The sequence below is a fragment of the Dermacentor silvarum genome, chromosome 2 (genome assembly GCF_013339745.2).
Source record: "Dermacentor silvarum isolate Dsil-2018 chromosome 2, BIME_Dsil_1.4, whole genome shotgun sequence".
In the NCBI taxonomy this organism is placed as follows: Eukaryota; Metazoa; Arthropoda; class Arachnida; order Ixodida; family Ixodidae; genus Dermacentor; species Dermacentor silvarum.
This window is the reverse complement of record NC_051155.1, coordinates 28,544,203-28,568,133: the sequence shown is the minus strand read 5'-3', so window position 1 is coordinate 28,568,133 and position 23,931 is coordinate 28,544,203. Positions and strand designations below refer to the sequence as shown.

The 23,931-nt window shown below is 47.6% G+C and overlaps 1 protein-coding gene across 1 annotated transcript; it reads right to left on the bottom strand.

Annotated features, from left to right (window-relative positions):
- Window positions 1-23,165, bottom strand: LOC119441391 (60S ribosomal protein L35a). Its single transcript, XM_037706013.2, has 3 exons — window positions 23,051-23,165; window positions 19,169-19,321; window positions 1-200 (listed from the first exon to the last, which is right to left on the bottom strand). Exons 1-3 carry the CDS (start codon window positions 23,155-23,157, stop codon window positions 26-28), a joined length of 435 nt encoding a protein of 144 aa, XP_037561941.1. The 5' UTR covers window positions 23,158-23,165; the 3' UTR covers window positions 1-25.
- Window positions 23,166-23,931: the final 766 nt, after the last annotated feature.

Here is a 23,931-nt window from a genome sequence, read left to right as displayed (position 1 = left end):
TGAGATGATCCTTGTTTATTGTCGCCTAGATGCGAGACGGATAGAGCATGATGCGCACCCGCCGTCCCATGGCGGCTGCGGGGAGGTTGCGTCGGAACTTGGCACGCACGATGCCGCTGTTGCCGTGAGCGCGCGTCACCTTGCCCCAGATGGCCCGCACCTTGGAGTACTGCTTCTTGCGGCCAGGCACCCGCGTCTTGCTGCGAGGAGGACAAACAAGGAAAGAATCAGCACAGTCACAAACAAGCAAATGCTTACTATCTTGCATCAAGGTGAGCTCACTATATATAGCGATCTAACCCTTCTGACTGACTGCGTAGGTTTAATTTTGTAAGGCAGCACCTGTGATTTTTTTTTTTCAAAGGGGTGGGAGGAGGAAGAAAGGAAAGCAGATTTCTGCGACCTCACAGAATCAGCAGAATTTCCAGTTAAGCTGTTTCTTTCGAGTAGTCGCATTAATAATTTCAGTTGTCTGTGATTAAACCACATACTTTAAAATGTTGCCCAGATCGACTGGCCCACATACAGGGGTGGGACTGCCCAAAGTCATCTCGGAGCAATTTTTGGAGCAAGTAAAATTGCATTTTGGAACAACTTGGATCAGGGTAAATTTCATTTTGGAGCAGGCATATCTGAATTTAGTGGGAATAATGGAATATGGCAGCACACTTCAAAACCACGATGAAACAGAGAATAAACCAACTCAAAGCGCGTAGTAGAAGCATGCTTTCAAGCTACAGCGTACTAGAATATGGAAGAGTGGGTCGAGCAGCGACATGGCGTTTGTTTTCCTGTGAAGCCGAAAACATCGGTGGAACTAAATCGAACTATAAATTCCCGCGCCGATGCTCTTGATGATAGCGGAAAATGTTCTCAAATTATGCGGTCCAATCGACAAGCCAACATAATTTCTAGGTTACCATATGTCACCGCTGTGGGGATGCACGACTCTCACGCGTCCCCTGATGTTGTTTTCCCCGCATAGCTCGCGTCTCCTGTAATCAGGCTTCGCATCACTAAGCGCCGGCGAAGGTCGTGGTGGTTGCGGCACATTGCGAGAGATGGCGCAAGTGTCGCGATGTTAACGCCACCGAACGGCGGGGTGACTTGGGAGCAAAAGGTGAAAGGCGCTTCCTCTTCGGGTTGGGATCGGTGGGCGATGCGGACGTCCCCGCACGTGGGCCGGTCCACGCTTCACGAGACCGTCTCGCGTGGCTAGGAGCGGGGCACCGGTATGGACGAACACGGATCATCTGAACGCGCCACCGTTCGCATGACCGTACACGTGAATGACTAGGCGATGGTGTCATAGCAGGGGGCGAACATATTCGCTCGCTACCTGGTCGCGGTGAGTCGGACTTCCTTGATTTGTCGCGTGTCCATGTAAATAAATGTTCTATGCGTAGTAATTCAGCTAGCGTGCATTAGTGTATGAAAGGCGCAATAAATGCCCTTTTGATTGTTTACACTACTGTGTTGTCCTTTGTCCCAAGAGCCCCGAGTGAGACCCCACATCTGGCTGCCCAACGTGGACCTTTAAGTTTTGCTTGGTTCAAGACAACCTTTGTTTCAACCGAAGCGTAGTCCTAGCGTGGATCTTGATTGCTAGTGTCGGCAACGTGCTTTCTTGAGCGAGGCTCACAGTTGCTGTAGCGTGTTAGAACTTTTCAACATGCTAAGCCTTTTCGAGAGTGTTTTATTGAAGTACACTCGTCGGTACGAGAGCCACGTGGTCTGCATCCTGGGAGAGCAAGGCCTAGCGCATTGGCAAGCCTGAAGCGAGCGAGTACGGAAACCTCGTGGGTGGTCCGAATTTCTGATGTAAACAGCTTCTTCTATCTCTGACTTCGGGAGTCGCGGCTCAGGGAGCCAGGTGGCCGCAGGCCACGGGTGCTGCTACGGGTTGACTGGTATTGCGGCCTGGCACCGGGCGCTCCGACACCGTCTGGGACGGTGGGCACCGTCAACTTGGATGCTGTGTGCACCGAACGGGGTAGGACTACCTCACAGAGCTAACGTCTCCTTGCGGCTGCCTGTTGTGCCCATTTTGGGTGATGTTTTTTTGGGGGGATGCCGGTTGTTGTCAAAGTAGCGACGCATTAGGCCTAAGGCTTTACAAGCCACCTGCCGCCCGTTGAGGGACACAACCTGGTGGACCGTGGTGTTAAGGTGTCGCACATTGCTTTCCTCATTAGTTCGCCTCGCACGAATTAAAATTACTCGTTCGACTCAAGAAAATAAGCTTTGTTCACGTGAACTTAGCATCGGAAATGCCGCCCAAAATTTTGCTAGCCGAATTGAACATCGTACCACGTGGGCGATGCGTGTGCCGAATTCCTCTCCCTTGCACTACTTTAGTGCTTGTCGAGTGCGCAGCAGTGTGGGGTCTCGAGTGAGACCCCACACCGCAGACCCAGATAGCCGCAATCAACCCTGGGTTGGTATAATGTAAAACTATTCCAATCTGTATTACGATGTCAATTATATGGACACTCCAGTCGCATTTCTGCCGTCATCGTCGCCGCCGTGATGTTCCATTTAAAGTCCAGGGGCGATAACATCGTCACCGCACGCCGTATGCTGTATGTGCGAGTGTGAGCAAACCATGGCGGCTCAATCTCACGCGCGCAAGGGAGGGAATCAGCGAGGAAGCGCGCCGTCTTACGTCACGGGCAAGGCACCAAGGGGGGAGGGGAGGTAGGGGGGCGTTCTCCGGCGGCAGCGCGCCCTATTTTGGAAGCGATCTGTGATGGGGACAGATCTAGTGCGAGTGCTCATAGCTTTGTGTGCGCTGTGTTTTCACCGCTTCGCTCGCATTGAAGCGACAGGCAGCACATAGATCAATTCACTCGCTGCTGCTGCCGCGCTTCCTCACTCCAGCGTTCAGACAGCCAGTTTCCACAGTTAGCGAGTAGGACGTGTTCATGTTTGCTTGTGCGTGCGTGACACCATGCCTGTTAATTTAGTTAGTAAGCGAATGCTTACAAGTTTGGCCTAAAAAACTACTATCCTTACTTCGTATAGCTGTCTATGAATTTACTATTGCAATAGATGGTTCGCCTTTCGGGCGAAACTGCAACTTTTTATTCCAAATCCACCATTAGCCTTTCGCAATATGTCAAAATGTCTGAGACCTTGCCAATGTGGGCATAAAAACAGATTGGAATATTTTTACGTTACTCTGGCCCTAAGGACAAAACGGCCGCCCGCTGAACCCGTGGCAGCGTGTGCCTCCTTAATATCTAGTTCGCTCGCAGTGCTCTGGGCCTGCTTTTCGATATTTTGCGCCTCAGCTATGGAACGCCACGCCGCTCGGCCTACTCAACCGTATTTCTACTCTAAATACAGCCGCCCTGGCCGTTCACGACAGCAGTGACAACAGGCGAGTGGCGCCGCGCGCCGGCCACTTGCCGGAAGCGCCGAAAAGTCCAGTGTTAAAAGGACGAAAATCACAAGACCTGTGTGGGAAGCGCCGTCGCGCGATCTGCGGAATGTGAACGGCCGCACACTTTTTCGGAGAACAAATCCGCTCGCTGCTCGCGGCCACTGGTGTCCGGAGCACACATGCCGAAAGTGTTCAGGCGCAGCGTGGTGCAATTTCGGTCAATTTTCTGTGTTTGGCAAAGTTTGGCACAGGAATCTGCTGTTTGTATCAAAATGACGCAATTGGCGCAGGAGTCCCACCCCTGCACATATAATGTTATGGTACTAATAGGTTGCAAAAATCCCGTTCACATCCAGATTTGCCATATTGTTCCCCCAATTCTCGCAAAATTTTATCATGGTGGCATTTATAGTTCTCCCAGGGCAGAAGGGTAGCTTCTGTGTCATTCTTAAAACACATAACACTCCAGATTGCTTGCATACATAGTTTACTGCCAAGGCCACCCCCCCCCCACTTATACCAACAACATTCAACTTTACCTACACATTACCAAACCTGTGGCTAACTTTAGGCAAATCCAAATATAAACAAAGTGCCTTTCTTAGTTCACTGAGAAAGCCTATTATGAACCTAAAGATATGGAAAGATAGAGGTCAGTAATTATATGCAGAAGTCATAAACTACTTTCACCACAGATTACAGATAACATTCCTCCCATTTGCAGCAAATGTAAGCTATACGTAACAGTTTTTCTGGGACGCTGGGGAACAAGGCATAAAATGACCGTATAACTCTTTCGAGCGCTTGATGAAGGAATCTTTTACATAGGCTGTTCTTGCTCGAACACTTAAAATCACATTCCCCGTTTTCAGCATACTTAATCATGCTGGCAGTTAATAGTTCTCTCAGGACGGCAGGCTAAATTCTGCCCTGCTCCTAAAAAAGACATTCATAACGCTGAAGAGCACTTGCCTTCATAAATTACTGCGAAGGTTGTAGTTAACCCACCCAGCCAGTACTTTGAATTTTCCTACACATCACCCATAATCTGGCCCTTACTTTCACCAAATGTGACCAAGGTGCCTCGTTTAGTTCACAAAGCACAGTCGGGAAATGTACAATAAACCTCGTATAGTACCATGAAAATAATGAAGAAAAAAAAAAGCTAGATCTTTGTAAATATTTTTCACGCTCGCAATCAAGCCAGAAACGTTAAAAGTTTTCTCACACAGTGCCTGGCTGCCCGAGGGTGCAGACTGTGTTGTAGGTTTGCTGTGTGCAGTGTTAGCAGGCCGGTTCTTTTCAAAACTGGATCAATGATGTTAGTTACTAAGTTAAATTTAAGGCATTCAAACCACGCTGAATTCCAGTAGCCAGCTTGGAAACACATGCGATTTCATAGCTTGCCAATACCGTTGCATAGCACAGGTCAAAATACACTTCCTCGTTGCCAGTGTTACAACCAAGGGTTTTGTAGGCACATAGACGTATATATACATAATGCTATTGTGTCCGTGGTAGTCTAAGAAGCATCCAGGAACAGCTAAAAGTGCATTTGATTCATCTAGCACTATCGGAGACGGGAGCCAAACTGCTTGCACAGAGGAAAAATCAGTTCTATGAGGGTGGATACACGAGCTTGTTGCTATGGCATCGTCTACTTTTGGGGCAGAGCTGGCAGAACGACAAGCACACAGAAAGGCACATTAGACAAGCAAACAGCTTTGTGTGTTCAATCTGCCTTTATGTGTGCCTGTCATTCTGCTTGCGCTACAACAAAGTATAAAATCAGTTCCTTGTTCCCAGTGGAAAGCAAGGTCACCTGCTGGGGAGCACATTGCTCAGAACTGACCGGGCGAATGGCTCAAAGCCTCATCAGACAGTGTAATGGGGGAATTCCAAAGTTCACATGTTGGCGACGCCTCCCAGCAGGACAATTATTTTACCCAACCAAGGGGCTTGATTTCTTTTGTTCATTACAACCATATGAAGGAATTCAGGGAAAGCATAGGGGAGATTAACTGTTATTCTTGAGAAATAAAAGTGCATTAAGGACAGCTTGCCACCGGTGCTTGCCATCGCACGCATAATGCAGCCACCTTCCGCATTATGTGTGCGATGCTCTACCAATGAGCTACAGCCACTTTTTGGGGTACCGTATTTACACGATTGTAGGTCGACCCATTTTTTCAAATTTGGCAATCCAATGTTGGGGGGTCGACTTAGAATCGAAACCGAACTGTGTACCGCTAGTAACAGCAAGAGAAACGAGAAATCAGGGGTGCTACTGCGTGGTTACAACTTTGCACCTACGTTTCTATGGTTATGGTAGAAGCGTAGCGTAATAATTTACTGTATTGCATACATTTTGATTGCATGCATCACGAGCGCACGGCTCTTGTGGGAGCATCGATCATGGAAGAGCCGCCGTTATTGGTAGATGGAGGAAGAGCCGCCGTTAGGGGGTAATGGTAGTTGGCGGAAGAGCCGTCGTTTGGGGGGTATTAGTAGTTGGCGGAAGAGCTTTTCTTTGAGATACGATTGTTTTCGACGGCCACGCGCATCTGCCACTTCTGCTGTTGTGCTGAATCGTCGCGCCTGTCATGAGTGCCAAGAACTTTTGGCGCTCGTTCTCAGCAGCGTTCAAACAGGCTGCTATCCTCCATGTTGAGGAAACTAACAACTGCGCAGCGGGACGCAAGTCTGGAGTCAGTGAACGTGTGGTGCGGCAGTGGTGGCTTCAGCGCGAGAAAATTTGGCCTCTCTGGCTACTGTGTGCGGGTGGGTCCTCTCTGCGTGGGAGATGTCGTAGTGCGGTCGTTCGCGAAGTGTGGACTCACTTTCGATGACGATGTGCTGAGGGACCGCAGCAGCTATGCCGGCAGCAGTACCAGTGAGGTCAACTCTAGTGACGATGGGTAGTCTTAGCAACCCCATCAATAAATTTCCCTTGAGTGAAATGCACTCACGTGGTTTTTCTCTCCCCCCCCCCCATTTTTTTTTTTTGAGACATGCAATTTTGGGGGGGTCGACCTACATTCAAGTCGACTTACAATCGTGTAAATACGGTACGTGAATGTACGTGAGCTCGATATAGCAGCCTCATCTTCTGAGCGACTGAGTAGATTTTATATTCTACATTCTAATGTTCTAAACAAAATTGACAAAGATCAAGCACCAGCTAAGACTCCCATAATTAGATTTAAGTACACATACATGATATACCCAGGAGAGTTGGCAGTAAGACAGCTGCTGTGGTAGTGGGTCCTTAACCAACTCTCGGGCTCCGCAGATACACAAGCTGCTGTTAACACCTGAGCCAAATTCTAGTCATGCGCTGTGCGTGGAGCTCGCAAGCAGCAAAGTCCCCTTTCTCTTACACGCTCACTTCACAACAGAAGCCTGCTAGTAACTCTTTTCTGGCAGATTCTCATACACGGTTGCTATTGGCCAATAGCCGACATCAATCAAGAAGGGTGTTTGGATCTGTTTGGATTAGTGCGCTTATTCCGACTGTTATTGCATATATTTATTCACGAAGTTTCATAAACAGGCCGACGTAAGCGAAAATATGCTTTCGAATTTCGATAATAATAACTTGCTTCCGGAAGCAGCCGACTATCGTCTGCTCTCACTCGGCCGCTGCCGCCCGCGTAGGAATTAAACTTTGGCCACCCTGCTTATCAGTGTCGTAGCCATCGGGTCTCACTTATTTTGACTAGACTTGAACACTCGACTAGCCTTGAACCACGTGAAAGTTAAGGTCAAACCACACGCACGCTGGCCAGCGCGCACTCACTCCTGGCGACGCCTTGGCAGACTTTGCTTCGTATTGAGCTATTGAGAGTGCTACAAAATTCTTCTTTCTGGGGTTTTACGTACCAAAACCAGTTCTGATTATGAGGCACGCCATAGTGGAGGGCTCCGGATTAATTTTGACCACCTGGGGTTCTTTAACGTGCACTACAACGCAAGCATACGGGCGTGCTACAAAATACCCAAGTTGGGTGCAGCTACTATCCATAGTTGACTGGTGCAGGACAAAGCCAGTCGGCATTACGTAGCATGGCCACACTGGAGCATATGAGCGCAAGCGCGCACTCAAGCCCTGTTGTGCACAAAGCAAACACTGGAGTCTGCTATGTAGCGTAGGTACCATGGCCGCCGCAACAGTCCACTGGCTGAGCGCAATAGGCTTGCATAAGACTACCACATTTGGAGCATTGTAGGCACCAAAATCTGAAGTACCGTATGATGATGATTTATTGGCATCCCCTTTGAAACGGGGCGGCGACAAATAGTCACCTAGCCTGCTTGATTTAATCAGGTATACTATACATGTTCTTTATCTAGCATTTTTGTATACCTCTGATTATTTTTCTTTTTCAAAAATTTATCTTGTACCGCTGCCTATGATTTTAAGAGATCAGGTCGTATCCATCTTTTCCCTGCTTTTTGTAGCGTTAGCTACACTGGCCTAGCCAAGCCCGTTTCGCGCGGCACATCAAGAGCCGTGCTGCGCATGCGCAAGGATCAGTGATGTCACACGGCTTGCGCACCGGAGCCACCGGAGCCGGCACCTCTCGCGCACTCCGCCGCCGCCGCGCGCGTCACCGCCGCCGGTCTGCGCATTCCAGAGGAGTGACGTCATGGCCGTGGTAGACGCACTGGCGCCGACGCGCGCTCGCTGTGCAGTCGCCGTCTGACACTGCGCTGGAGCCGCTGCGCTTCTGACTGGCGTTTGTGTGTGTCATTGGAGCAGCAGTAAGCATGACAATCAAGCTAATCCTTGACAATCTAGACAACCAGGAAAGCTAAGAATAATCAGCTGAACCTTTGCTAACGCTACGTATATCCTGGCATAGCCGAGCTAAGCCACTGCAACATTTTTTTTCCACCAGTACTCTAATCGTCTCTTGCTGATCTCTACGGCTGATCTGTCTATGTTTCCTTCCATTTTAAACCCAAGCGCTTCTGGGAGTTGCACGTTACCTACGATTCTCGCTGGGTGGATCCCGTCGCATTCCATTAGGATGTGCTGAGTGGTCTCTGGATCTTTACTGCAGCATACACGTCTCATCTAGTTCCGAATATTTGTTCCGATATGTTTTCATCCTTAGGCAACCGGCTCGAGCCTCAAATAGCAAGGCACTGCCCTTTGTGTTATCGTACAGATTTTCCCTTCTAATTTCTTTCTTCTCATTCTTGTAAATCTCCATTGTCCTTTTCGTTTCCATTCTTTGCATCCAATTCACGGTCTCTATTTCTCTCACTTTCTTTCTGATGACCCCTGGTTGTCTATTTACAGTTTCGATTAGGGCACGTTCACACTGGGGAATCTGGCGTCTACAGCGAACGGAATTCTCCTGCCGCCGAAATTCGCGCCGGTCACACTGCTAGCCCACCGCGCCGCCGGAACGCGATACAGCGCCATCTGCGGTGTAAAGCGCTAACCTCCAAACAAGCGCCGGATATACCGGATGTGCCCGCAGCCTCGAAACTGCGCAGTTATCTCCGCTCGTGTAGAGTTCGCGTGGTTTTATCTTTGCGCAACGACAATGAACCCAGATCAAGAAGAGGCAGTACTGCTAGGCTTGTTGGCAAGCACCTTTCTGGCGATGCATGACGCGCAGAAGCATTCGCAGAAGAGACAACGCCAGCGGCGATGGTGTGTTCATGCTGCTTTGCAAAAGCGCGAAAAGCTTGGTCACGACACCAAACTACTACCCCTTCTGCGAGATCGCGACGTGGAGTACTACAGAGAGTAAGCTCAGATGTATTGTTATTCGTGATAACAAATATTAAGTTTCGGACCAATTCGATCAGCATTTACGACGTCGCGACAGACACGACTGCGACAACGCGCGCGCGTCCGACTCGGCCGCCATCTTCGAAATTCTTACTCGCGCTCCGATTGGTCCGCAGTGAGGGAATCGGGCGGCAGCTGCCGCAAAAATCGGTCCGAGACCGATCGGCGCGGAAAGGGCTATTCCGGCGGATCTCGCTGCCGCCGAAGTGGGTTCCGCGCCGCTGCAGACGCCGAATGTCTCAGTGTGAACGCGCCCTTATCCTGTACTTGGTTGCCAACTTCCTTGACCTCTTCCTCCATTCTGTGTCTCGTATTCACTCAATTCTAAGCGCCCCCTTTTTTTCATGATCATGATGCCCAAAGTGAGGGGAGGTGCTTAGATTCGAAAATTCTCCGTGACGCTCGGCGCGCGAGCGTCACGAGTCTGCGCGCCTCTGCAGTCTGGCTGTGCGGCGAGATCGCGCCGCGGACACCGTACCACCTCGGGACTGCGACTCGAAGAGAGTGAGCAAGCGCGCTTGGCGGCCTTGGCAACGTGCTCTTCTTAACAAATAGGGGGTGCTTAGATTCGCATGCAAACTTTCTTCCTAATTTTTTTTATGAAAATAGAGGGGGGGGGGGGTTTAGAATTGCGAAAATACGGTAGTGGCGTCCCCGTGAACATTGAAAATAAAATTTGAAGTGCCCGCCACGGTAAAATTCAGTAGGCGAAGCAATGTGGGCACGCCTCGCTCCGCCGTAGCCTTCGCAGTGCAAGTCATTGAAGAAGGAGCGGAAGCACCACGTAGGAGATGTTTGATTGCCAGTTAGTCCGCTTCTGCTGAATGCAATGAAGTAATTTTTGTGGCAAATTATTTCTGAAATAGTCAATTTCAACTTCAAATGCATTTCTCGACTTCGATAAAGAGTGGTTCAGGGTGCCTTTAATGGGAGAGCACATGCATAATACAGATGCTTTGGCTCCTACCTGCGACAAGTTGTCCTTTCATACATGTTTCTATTAATGTCTACACTTAAATTAAAGGAGAACAATTAATTTCTCCCCGTGTTTTCCCTGTTTTCATTGCATGTTTGCCTAATTTGGTCGCAGCTACAACACAGCAACTACAAGCACATGTATTTGCACCCACCCAATACAGCAGCCATTATTACATTTTGTTCAAACAAGGAAAAGAGCACTCACATGAGGCAAATGTCTGCCAAGCAGGGCTATGACAAGCCATTCACAGCTGGCATATGTGCCACTGTCCTGGCAGATTTCATTGTTGCAAGGTTGTGATAGGCAGGGTGTCACGTGGTTTCACACCATGCCCTCGTACCCTTGCCCACACCACACAACTTGGATCACTCACTGCCTCACTGCAAAAAACAGCACCTTCCAGTGCCTCCCAGTGCATTTTTACAACAGAACCCTTTTTTTTTTTTCAAGGTCTCTTGCAGACTTTCGTTCCACAGAAACTGTCACCGCCCGACCTGGTGGCAAGCCTCCCCCTGCTTTCGGTCAAATGGGTAGCTATTTCTGACCCGTTAGCCTCCTTCATAGAAAGTGAATGGTAGTGTAGACTTTCCATACCCCTTATCTCAGCTCAGCAGCAAAGTTCTGGCGTTATCCAGGCGGTCTTCTTGAGATTGGTTCTCAATATTGCTGCATGAAGGCCTAGCTTATGGCAACATGTCACCTGGCTTGAACTGGTGTGGCTATATACAGGCAGCACACACTCATTGTTCCTGGGAGCTCGTGGTTTGAAACATACCAAACTGTTAAAGGGGATGGGACAATTGAAGCTATTTTCATTATTTATAAAACTAATTTGATTAAATTTTACGTGATTGTACTTTACTATGCTAAATTCAACTAATGATGTGACTGCTAATCATGTGCCAAACCTGTTTCAATGTTGCTACCATGTCTGTCGGCGTCAACCACCTATGGCAGTCGTTGACAATGTTTGTGCCACATTGTGCTGCTTGCTGTGCAACGTTTCTTGGCACATTTGCGCACAGTATAAAACTCCCGCCTTTCATTCAGCATTACACAAAGACAGACCTTTTCAAGATGGCGCCTACCAACACTGACAGCAATGCAGACCAATGGCAAGTACTATTTTTGACATGCGAGAGCCCAGAACCAAAGGTATGGCTACATTGTACTTCTCGCCCTTTTGGCACTTTTCAACGATGCATTCAGTGTTGCCAAATTTTTTTGGTGTGCCATTCATTTCAGCTGTGCAGCAATGGTGCCCTCTGAACAACGCCATTCATTTCAAATGATGCAGGAAAGGTGCCGGGCTGGTTCCCGATTTTTCTGCACCCTCCCTACTACCGATGCCTACTTGGTGCAGACGTGCAGGTGTAAAGCTGCATCGCAGCAGACAGGCAAAACCCCGCTTACACACACCCACTGTGTCAACACAATGCGGGGTCTTGTTTACGCCTCAGAAGCTAGCCATTGCAGCTGTCTGGAACCTCTCAACTTACGTGGACGGCAGAGATTAGTCGGGCAAAATGTAACACCTGCACAGCATTTGCATCTCAGCATTTGTTTCGGGTGTACCATTGCATCTGAGCCTGTACCACGCCACATAACCAGTGCTGTATTCCTATGAATGCCCACACTGTGATCAATGGGCAATAGTTTACCACATGGTATGGGCTTGCACAAGCAGGCCAGAGCTCACACCCATAACACACCCCACCACACGGCAATGGGAGGCCGCACTGTCCAGCTCCGACTCAAGGGACCAGCTGGACCAGCTCAACCTGGTCAATCAAGCGAGAAGGGCAGCTAAGACAGCTGGACTCTTGGACTGAGGGTACCACCACACTGCAGAGCGAAAGAGCTACATACGCTCTCATGCTCTTTTGAATAAAGTTAATTCTCTCTCTCTTGTGCTTGCACCACTTACCGTATTTACTCGATTTTAACGCTCCCCTCGATTGTAATGCGCACCCGTTTTCCGTGACCAAAAGACAGAAAAAGAATCCTTTAGAGCAGGGATTCTCAAGCATGTTCGCTCCGGGGAACCCTGCTAAGCTCCATGAAGCGCCAAGGAACCCCCCGAATTAAAATGTCCTAATTAAACTAATGTCGAATTAACCAGAGTATTAAGAAAACAATAAATGAATGCTTACTACTTCAACACTTTTATTTACTGAATGCATCAGCAAATCTTGTTTATGTTTTGCACAAGAGCAGTGAAGAAGCTGAAATTCTTGTCATCTCATGACTGATTAAGGGCTAGCAGCGGCGAAGGCCTCGCAACATCCTTCGCAGCGCGGCCGCGGCGTGCCTTTTATCTACAGACACGCTTTTCACTACCATGTGCACATCCGGTTATTTTTTCACTAGGGAGCTGGTCGCCAACAAATCGTCTGTCCATCGCCATGTAGCTGGTGCTCTTAATCTTTGACATTTTTGCACTGAGTCAAAGCACAACTACTGCTTGCCACAACCGCTAATGACGAAACCGCGGCCGTTATCGACGCGATCATGGACGGCAACCTTGCGGTTCAGAAGGTAGGCGGCCGACGCACTCACCAAGTCAAAACGAAACTACCATTTGCTGCAACAAGTATGGACGAATCCACAGACGCTATCGACGTGATCATGGATGGTGACTACGTAGTTATGAAGGCACGCAGCCGACGCGCACACCGAGTCAACGAAACTACTGTTTGCCGCAACCGCTGCTGACGAAACTGTGGTGGCTACCGACGCGATCACAGATGGCGACTACGCACTTATGGAAGCACGCGGCTAGCCGCCAACGCGGTGTTACGCGCGGCGATTAACGCAAAAATAAGGGCTTTGAGGGCACAAAAACGCACAAAGCATTCCGGCGTTGCTGTCAGTCAGGTATCGCGTACGACTGCCGCTGAGGACCCTAGCGATGCATACTGCGCTGCTTCGTTTTTGGACACTAGCGCCCTTTTTGCTCTTTCACGGCGCGCATTTATGGTGCTCCGTATATTTATTCCTCCGACATATACGTCAGTGCGCAGGCTATCGGCACCTACCCTATCTACAAACGGGAGAAATACGCATGTTGGTAGGTTACGGCCTCCGAGATTCAAGTGCGAAAGCGTAGGCGCGCTGCCCGTTTTCGAAGGTTGGGTGGCTACAAGCTGCTTGCGGATTTATTGCGCAGTTCACGCACTGCCGTTACGCGCTGTGATGTGCTTTTTGACACTCGGGCATGGGTAATGGCAGTTCTGTGGAACGAGCACACCTCTTGTTCGCCGTTTTGGCAGATTTAGTCGTACTCAATTCTAACGCTCACGCGAATTTTTGGACCCATTTTATAGGAAAAAAAAGTGCACATTAGATTCCAGTAAATGGTAAGTCGTGCTGCCCAATTTGTGAAAACTTCTCGTGCCCCGCTGTGAACTAGCTCACAGTAGTGGAGGCAAATCGAACAGACCTATAGTTGTGAAATTTTCTATGAATGTTGCTGCAATGTCGCTAAAACAGGCAAGTGACCTAAATATCGGGAGTTTGAACGGTATACAGTAGCCGACAAATTTTTCAGACTCCGAAAATTTGGACTTGTTGGGTATTCCGGACTTCATAGATGTACCGTTAGGGTTCCCATAGAGCTAATGCAGTTTCACAACCGATTTTTCGGACTAATCTAGGTGCCACTGTTCGATTTTCCGGACTAAATCGCTCGCTCCGAGCCAGCCACACTAACCGATCTTGGGGGCCGCCATGTTGGATTTTCTGCTGGCTTGGCTTCGAGTGGCCCCTTGTATAGCCTTCAAGATCAGTAGACGCACGGTATCCTCCCATCTCGTAGGCCATGCCCGCTCTTGGCCGACAAAATGTTCCAAAAATGGGCATTTGCTTTTTTTTCGGTTTCAGCCGAAAATTTCAGCTGGAAATACTGAAAATTTTAAAAATTTTAAAATTGGACTGAGGGTACCACCACACTGCAGAGCGAAAGAGCTACATACGCTCTCATGCTCTTTTGAATAAAGTTAATTCTCTCTCTCTTGTGCTTGCACCACTTACCGTATTTACTCGATTTTAACGCTCCCCTCGATTGTAATGCGCACCCGTTTTCCGTGACCAAAAGACAGAAAAAGAATCCTTTAGAGCAGGGATTCTCAAGCATGTTCGCTCCGGGGAACCCTGCTAAGCTCCATGAAGCGCCAAGGAACCACCCGAATTAAAATGTCCTAATTAAACTAATGTCGAATTAACCAGAGTATTAAGAAAACAATAAATGAATGCTTACTACTTCAACACTTTTATTTACTGAATGCATCAGCAAATCTTGTTTATGTTTTTTGTTATGTTTTTTGTTATGCAGAAACTGTTTTTTGTTATGTTTCGATTGCGCCGTACGCTGTGTGCGGGTGAAAGCTTGCGAGGGTGAGCTGGCAACGCACAGAAGAGAGAGGAAGGCGACCGGAAGCGCGCGGACTTTGTTCGCTCATGGGGCACGGGGAGGGAGAAGGCAACAGAGACGGTGGGGAGCTGCGTTCAGCTCTTGCAGCTGCTGCCGACTGAGCTGCCGCACGGGCACCGTATCTTGAAAGCAAGCTGCGATGGGTACAAAGGGTGTGCGCCAAGTGCCAGTAGCTGCATATGCGGGTTTTTTTTTTGACGTTCGCATTGAAGAGAATTATTTCGCCTTTTGGGCGAAACTGCAACATTTTTCTTAAGCCGCTCTAAGCCTCAATTTTTTTTTTTTTTTATTGGGGGGGGGGGGAGTTTTTCGGACTATTTTTCAGTCCCCGCCGTCCGAAAAACGGGTCGGCTGCTGTAGAGGCAGAAAAGTGTGTCGATTTCTACCTAACCGATGGCTCAACATGACTGTACAGCGTAATGCTAAATAATGTGGCATAATGAGTAAGACAGAAATCAACACACTTCTCTGCCTCGATGCTGTCGCTTTAGGCCTAGCAGTGTCAAAATAAGTGAATTATCTGCATAGTAAAAACAGTGCTTACACTATGACCTCGGCATAAGATGAGACTAAGCAATGGCTCACCACATAATTTAATTCTTGCTTTCACGATGGAGAGCAAAGTAGCACAAGTGAATTAGGATTCAAGCAGGCAGCCAGGGCACTGCCATGTTGTGCAGTCATGGTAACCAACGGGAGCTGCCTGGTAAAATTACTGGAGCCTAGTAAACTCGATGCATACGCTATCGTGGCAGCCAGTATGAGTAATGTTAGGCTAAAGCTCTCTAAAATGCCAGCATCGTCTGTCTGAACACAGTAGACCACAGCTCATATTTGTTGTGGCACCAACACCTCTGCTGCAGGACACAAAGCAACATGCAGAGCAAGGTACGTCCTTCAATTTCCATAAGCTAGTCAGCAGTGCAGATTATTATTTGCTGTATGAAGTTACAACTTGTGACAAGCACCTTGTCAATTCTACCCTACAATAATCTAGCACAGCGGACACAGTTACAACAAAGGATCAGCAACGAAACCACAAACCCTGTAACTAAGCTCTCGCAGCATGTGATAAAATGTCAAAGATCACAAAACAGCATACACTTAGGCATGTGATCCACCAACAGGCAAATTCACTGTTGTACTGACAAGATCACTACAGCAATGGTACTACAGCCACAACCTACTACAAACTATAGCATGCGTTCTCAAAGTGGGCTCCGCGGAACCCAGGGGTTCCGCAGGCCCCTGCTCATGGTTCTGCGAGCGACTGAAATTTTTCCTGGTCCCGCGCTCGTCAAGTGGCTAAAACGACGAACACGAGGTGCGCTCGATCCAAAGAACCTCAATTACCCATGCCCGAGTGTCAAAAAGCACATCACAGGGCATAACCGCAATGCACGAAGTGCGCTATAAATACGCAAGCAGCTTGTGCTCTCCAAGAACGGGCAGCACGCCTAAGCTTTCGCACTTGAATCTCAGAGGCCGTAACTTACTAACATGCGCATTTATCCTATTTGTAGATAGGGTAGGTGCCGATAGCGTGCGCACTGACGTATACGTCGAGGAATAAACAAAGTTTTTAAAATCCACAGAGCACCCCAAATGCGCGCTGCAGAAGAGCAACAATGGCGCTAGCGTCCAACCGAAATGAAGTGGCGCAGTCCGCATCACCGTGGTCCTCAGCAGCAATTGTACGCGGCACGTGACTGAGAGCAATGCCGGAGCACTTCGTGCCTAATTGTGCCCTTAAAGCCTTTATTCTTGCGTTTATCGCCGCACGTAACACGGCGTTTTGTTGGCTAGCCGCGTGCCTTCACAACTGCGTAACCGCCATCCATGGTAGTGTCGATAGCGACTGCGGTTTCGTCCGCACCTCTTGCAGCAAACGGTAGTTTCGTTTTGAGATTGTGCGTGCGTCAGCCGCCTGCAGATCGCCGTCCATGATCGCGTCGATAGAGGCTGCGGTTTTGTCTGCAGCGGTTGCGGCAAGCAGTAGTTTCACTTTGACTCGGTGCAAAGCTGTCGCAAATGAAGAGCACCGGCTGCATCGCAATGGACGGACAATTTGTTGGCAAGCAGCTTACTGGCAAAAAAATAATCGATATGTGCACGCGTTGGTGCAAAGCGCGTCTCAGATGAAGACGCACGCCGCGAAGGATTTCACGAGGCCTTTGCCACTGCTAGCTCTAATCAGTCATGAGATGAGAATTTCAGCTTCTGCACTGGTCTTGTGCTAAATAGAAACAAGATTTGCCGATTCATTGAGAAAATAAAAGCGTGTTGACGTAGTTAAGCATTTGTTTATTGTTTTTTGATACCCTCAATAATTAGACATTCGGTTAATTAGGACATTTTAATTAGGTTAATTCGGGGGGAGAGAAGGGGTTCCTTGGCACTTTATGGCGCTTAGCAGGGTTCCTTGGAATGAACGTGCTTGACAACCCCTGATCTCAGGGTTCGTACAGGTTTCCAAGGCAAAAATTCAAGGATATATATTCCAGGACTTTCCAGGACATGTCACAGGTTTTTCAAGGACTCAAAGCGGCATCCAAAGTATGATTTCTTTACTCTAGCATTCACAAAAATGACTAGTTTTATTGGAATTGCAATAAATAACTGTATATCACAATTAAAATAAAATGCCTAGCCTTGATAACTTCTAAAGATCACAACACAAAATGAAAGCTTACAACAGCAGCTGAGATTTCTCAAGTATAGGCTGGGTAAAGTTCACCAAAAATATTCAAAACATTCAGCATAGGGTTATTGCACTAAAATAAAGTCTAGCGAAGAGAGACGCTATAGTGGGTCCAGCGCATTTGCTCGGCAACGGCGCTCGTGCTAGAAAGCAGTGTCTCATTTGACTGTTGCCGCTCCGAACTCTAATAAACCCTTTACAAAAGAAATAAATGGATATCCCAATAATGTTAATAATGTCTAGCCTCGATCACTTTGCAAGTTCACAACAATACCAAAAAAAAAGCACACAATCAATGCTTCCAACAGCTACTCTGACTTCTCCAGTATTAACTTGGCAAGTTTATCGAACATTTCCAAACCATTCAGTGTAGTCTTGCTACACATCCAGTATATTATAACAAAAATAGATGTGTATTCCAATTTTGTAAAACATGTCTCGATTTCTTAAGTGCGTATTATAAAAGTTAACACAACGAGCACTCACAACTGCTGCTCAGGCTTCTGCAGCAGTAGATGGGTTGGTTCATGAAATATTTCCAAAACATTCAGCATACGGTATTTTCCGGTGTATAAGACGCAATTTCTTTTCTGAATTTTTGGTCGGTGCGTCTTACAGAACGGTGCGGCAAATGTACGTATTTTTTTCCCCGGAAAAACTGCCGTCAAAATCGGATCCGATGTTATGGCCACGTGAAGCCCGCTGGTTGACTTAATTGATACGGGTTCTGTGCGCCCTATCGAGGTGCCGGGTTCTCGTGATTAAGTTCCCGAGCGCCGTGCGAGAACGATGGAGCAGTAACGCAAACGGCGGTAGGCCGACCACGAGTCGATCTACCGCGAAGTCGTCATATCTGCAGATAAGATACGGCGCGCGCCGCTCCGCAAACTACGCAGTTGCTACGAGAGTACAGGCCGCCCCCCCCCCCTCCCTCCCGGGCTGCCTTCCCGCTTTCCTCCCTTCTGCGCAATTCAGCTCACCGTCGCCCGCTTTCACTCGCACATACAGCATATGGTGCGCGGGGACGATGTTCTCGCCCTTGGACCTTATACGGAACGTCGCAGCAACCATGATGGCAGAAATGCGCCTGGAGTGGAAATATATGGCACCCATACGCTTGCGTGTGACCCGCGTTCACAGAGCGAAACATCACAAACTTTTTTAAATCGATTACTGAAAGAACAGGTGCGTCTTATACACCGATGCGACTTATATACTCTAAAGAAAACTGCCGTTTTGAGGGCAGTGCGTCTTATAAAAAGGTGCGGATTATAGACCGAAAAATATGGTAATGGTATGGTACATTTATCATAAATAATAATATAACAAACCTCCATCCAAAGGCACTGAGCATCAGTGTTTAAGTTGCTCCCACTATACTCTCTTTAGCTTCATCTCGCGCGCAAGAGTGAAAGTGGGATAAGGCAGACCCACGGGCGAGGATTGAAATGAACGATACGGTGAGAAAAGCAGCGCTGCCAGCCGAGCAAGCACCGAAGCGCGGCACGGGTCTCTCGTTCCGTTCGCGGCTTGACGCAGCGAAGCCTTTTATTTTTTTTTTTCCACGCAGTTCTGCAAAACGGAACCATGTGTGTTCGCGCCGGCGTATTGTTTCTGAAATGGGGAGTTTGTCAGATCGACGCCAATCTACCACAGAAAGGAGGTCGCAATGACAAGTGCAATGCACACGAAGTTCAAGGATTTTCAAGGAAGTAAAAAAATTCCAGGAATTTCAAGGGCCTTGAAAACGCTCTGCAATTTCAAGGGTTTTCAAGGAACTGAACGCACCCTGCCTGATCTATAGTAACACCACAAATGCAGCAATAAGGTCCAGATTACAGTCATCACTGTGCGATACTCACTTCTTCGCAGTGTAGACAAAGACAGCACGCTTCCCAAGGTAGAAACCTGTGTCCCGGCGTGCGTCAACACCCTCAATCTTGAGCAGGGATGTGTGCTCGTGCTGGTTGCGCAGGCCCCTCCGGTATCCAACAAACACCGCCTTGCAGTACAACCTGCACACAGCGCACCAGACCAGTGAGTCGGAACACGTGGGCACCCCAACTTATCAGCTCAAAAAGATAATCTGGTAGTACGATATGTCAAGACATGAAAGACGTGAGTGCGTTGTTTTTATTATTCGCGGTGATCGTGTTGACAGACTTATTGCTGTCATGTTATAACTGTTGTGCAAGATGTGCTTGCTGTGTTGGAAGCTTTGTAAGTGTTGGCAATTCAAGAATGAGCAAGTCTGTCAAATAAGATTCTACTTGCAACATGAATAGCATAGTACAATCTTGTCTATCTTCATAAGCACCACCAATTGCTCTGGAATTTACCATGACTTATACGTAAATAGCAGATGGCATTGAGAAGTGACATTCTATTCAATGAGAAATGACATAGCTTGATGCTATTGCTGTCCCACAAGTTTTGATCAATAAAGATTATTTCACTATCTGCTTGCATCTCTGCACTGTCACTACCCATCATAGTAATTCGCTACATCGCTCATGCTACCCACAGCCGTGCCCACAGCAGAGCCATTTGCACAGATGACTATACAACACTACAGTGTCAGTTCTGAGTCGGTTTTACTCTTGAGAGCTTTGATGATGAGGGGAATCATTTCTTGCTGAAACAAATACCAGATGCATATCTGCTCATCAATGTAGTCAGAAGAGTTTGTGCATTTCAGGAGAAACGCTCGTTCAACAGCTACGCTTCTTCACCACATAATACTGCGTCAGCTGCACGACTGACACATAGGCCCCACGCTACTTGCCCAGCACTGCCAACAGGTACCTAGGGACAACCTAATGCTATTGACGATTCCTGGTCTACTTACACTGTTTTAAATTTATTTACCCCACGGTAACTGCATTCCAGCAAATGGGCCCCCTGGCACAAAGTTCAAACAAAGCAAGTTGTTCAACTAATCGCGTAAGGTAGGTGGCATATATGTACTGCTCTGCGCACACCTGCTGTCTACTGAGTTGGCTTAGAGCTGTACACGAATGTCGTAGTTGCACAGGCACACAAATTGCGATTAAAATGGATGGTTGCAAGCAGCGCTGTGCAAGGTTCATACAGAACATTGGACTCTGATTTCAAGGGCAATTAAAGGTTTTCAAGGATGGTGATGGCCATAATTCAAGAAGAGAAACCTTACTCTTACATATACACTGAAAAATAGTCAAATCTTCTTAGACGCTGAAAAATAGTGAAATATCCATCTCAGATGCAATTTCTTGCAACTAAGCACAATTGCAGCTAAGCATCTGCAGAGTTGGACACATGCTTCAAGCTCTTGAGGTCGCTTTTCCAAGTTGACTTTCACATTGCAATGATGTCAATCGCCTTCTCACATGATGGTTAGTAGTGTCCGACTTCAGCCAAAGATACCCGTGTTGAAGCCAAATTGCTGAAACTTACTTTCGGCCAGTCACTTCTAGAGCTTAGGGCTCGAAAATGGAGCCGTGGTGAATGTGGTATGAGCCAAATAGCAAAACAGCAAACTGGAGACAGCTTCGTTGCTTTATCTGGCTTTGTCTAGCTCCGCTTTGGCAACAGTGATTTAAACAAGCCTGTCATTTGTGGCTGTAGATGTGCCACATTGCAATTATTCAGTGACACTCTTAAAAGAAGTCATAATGACCCTTTTCGTGGCAATCCCGTGGGCGCTGCCATGTTTGATCAAGCGGTGACGAATCCATTGCTTGTCTCAACTGCCTCCGTGTTTACAATGAATGTGTATGACGCCAGTGCGGCTTAGCAAACCTCTGTTTCGGGAGATATCGTAGACGGTGACTGGTTGGACGACACGAAGCTTTGGCCGCAGTTTCAGAGAACATGCAAAAGCGTTTTTGGAGCAGTGTATATGTTGCTTAAAAGCGGGGCTAAATATGTATTCAAAGTTATTCAAACTTTCCACTCATGAATTGAATCAGGACTATGGTATTTTGGTCTTCATTCTTTATTTGGCAAATGAAGCAGCGGCTTGTCATGTTTCTGATTTAGTAAGGTTCCTCGGTGCAGTCACTATCTCATTTTCTGCCTAATCGCTCGTGGGTGTGCTCAGTTCCGTTATATTTATTCTTGCTGTGCACAAGGATTGAAACGTAGCTGTTCTGCACATTGTAATACCTTGTAGCAAATGCGTTTTATCACTAGTAACTCGCTTACTCTTGTGGACCATCACGAAACATTCAGCTTCGACCATTCATGCGCTATCGGTGTAGTACCGTTACTAATTGTGCGTATATAGTGCACACAATAAGTAATTCAAGCGTGCGCCCATTCACTTATTCTTGACACGTTGACGAAAGAGTGCGTGTAAGTTTCCGTGCTGGTTGGAGTAGATGTGTGTAGATACTACGTGCGAAACCTATGACATGAAGCGGCGCTACTCCCTTTATCATTGTTTAACGAACGGTATTCACTCTTGCCGACGCACCGGGGCTGAAGCCCCCTCTTTGAAGGTTAGCGATACATTGGCAGATGAGCAAGTTTCTGTATCCTAGAGGAAAGCCATACATCTCGAAATGCAGGAAAGATGTACGGACAGTTGCAGCAGCGGTCCACGAACTTGGCCCCACATATTCATTAAATTCCTTAATATGCCAGTCACTATTTTAGCAGCCAACTACTGCACGTCTTCAATCCACATGATTAAAACCAGCATGAATGGAGCACAGTGCATTAGCAAAAACTCGGTTGCATTTCCGACAGCTGATATCACACAGAAGCAAGGTAGAAGCGGCAATGGTTTCGTATTCGTGCGCGCTCGCTGAGGAGACGTATGGCGCGCCGCCGTATGCGCCATTTCGTTTCTCTAGCACAAACTGCTCCCCAAAAAGGGTCAATAGGATTTTTTGCCATGTCAGTACTGTCCATTGGACACTCTGATCAAGTTTGTTACTTTGTATGTTTAAAAGTCGCCCCCAACACCAGTTTTCAAGGAATCCAGGGTGCACATGTACTTTCAATTAGTTTTAAAGGCCCTTATATATTTTTCCTAATTCAAAGGTTTTCAAGGATATCCAGAAAGTGTACGAACCCTAGGTATGAATGGCTGCAAGAAGTCCAACTGTATGCCTTAACTGCAGTGAAACCGAAATGCAGTGAGTGCAAATACGGTGAAGGCCTCCAACACACAATAAGGAAACAAAACCTCCTGTTCTCATCAACGCAAAGACTGACACTGCATTTTTACAGTACTTTCCCCTGTTCAGCGATTGCCAAATGAATATCGACTAAAGAACAGTCCCTGTGCCTCATAATCAGAACTGGTTTTGGCACGTAAAACCCCAGAAAATGAAGAAAGAAAGAGCAATCCCTGAGGTAGGCAAGTGATATTTTCTTTCCTCGACGTCAATGATAGGTGCTGGCGTCTGCTTATTAGTTGTCACAAAACTAAAGCATCCACGAGTTTCCAACGTCACTGCGACCTATCGTTTTAGCGGTCGCCAAAAAACTCGCGTCAAAAAGTCGCCCTTGAAGCGCCCACAAAGATAAGCGTTCCAGTACAAGTGTACACTGCCAACCACTTTTACACGATGCCAACTGGACTTTTGACGACGAATTCATGAACCTCACGAAAAAAAGACCCCACACACACCATGACGATTCTAATATAAGGCGAGTGCAATTCACTGCGTGGAGCAGTATTGCAGTGATCGCGCAGGAACCAAGCCAGAGCGCTCACCACACAGGCAGGAACGAACATCGGACTGCACTCTCACCTGCACAGTGGCCTCTTCCTGCCGCTCTCTTTGGCTTCTGCTGGTGCGGCGGACTTGTCCGCCTTGGAAGCCTCGGCGGGCGCTCTGGCGGGCTTCTCCTTGGCCATGTCTGGCACTGCACACACACATGCGACACAAGTGACGGTCACGTTTGGCAGACTCGCCGACTCAACAGGCCACCGCACTAGCGACACCCTGTTAGCGCGACAAAGGCACTTGACAACTGCGACTGACTGTCAGCCCGCTAACGCGTCCCTGTTCTATCGACTGCAGCGACAGGTGAAAAAGCAGGAGGACCAAATGAGAGACGGTGCACGGCGTTTCGCTAATACGGCTAGTCGGCACACAGCGACAGGGCACGACGCGATCGGAACGAATCCGCGTAAGTAAAGTGAGAAAAATCTATCTATCCCCTATCATGCCAAGTTCAATTGTTTAGCGATAAATTCTTTAAATTATTTTTACCTTGGGATTGCTCACATCACACAAAATATCACATTCATAGAGCAAGAAATCAGACGTGTTTCATACCTTCGAAACAAATATGGACGAAAGGAATGTTTTCGGCTAGACTTGACTTAAAGCGATGTAGTGGTGGCGCTACTCTCTTGTTAGAAATATTTCCAAATTTACAGGTGTCAACAGTAAGTCAAAACTACCGGCACTAAGTAAAAACACAGTTTACATAAAACAAAATTTCGCTCTTATTTTAGAAAAAGTTCTGTTAAATTACTTAGTTTGAGAAGGACCCGAGCTCAATCTGTAGTGGTGCTTCAATCGCTTTTAAATTTTTGATGACGTCACCTCACAGATTCGTTTGTCGGCTGCTACACGGCATGGAGGAAGGAAAAAAACTTTTACATCCATGCTACACGGCATGA

What these genes read in the sequence shown, in the direction of transcription:
- LOC119441391 (XM_037706013.2), bottom strand. Translation starts at nt 23,157, where the DNA reads ATGGCCAAGGAGAAGCCCGCCAGAGCGCCCGCCGAGGCTTCCAAGGCG. An exon ending in AGGAAGAGGCCACTGTGCAG is followed by an intron (nt 19,322 to 23,050) that starts GTGAGAGTGCAG and finishes CGCTGTGTGCAG; the next exon opens with GTTGTACTGCAAGGCGGTGT. An exon ending in TTTGTCTACACTGCGAAGAA is followed by an intron (nt 201 to 19,168) that starts GTGAGTATCGCA and finishes TCCTCCTCGCAG; the next exon opens with CAAGACGCGGGTGCCTGGCC.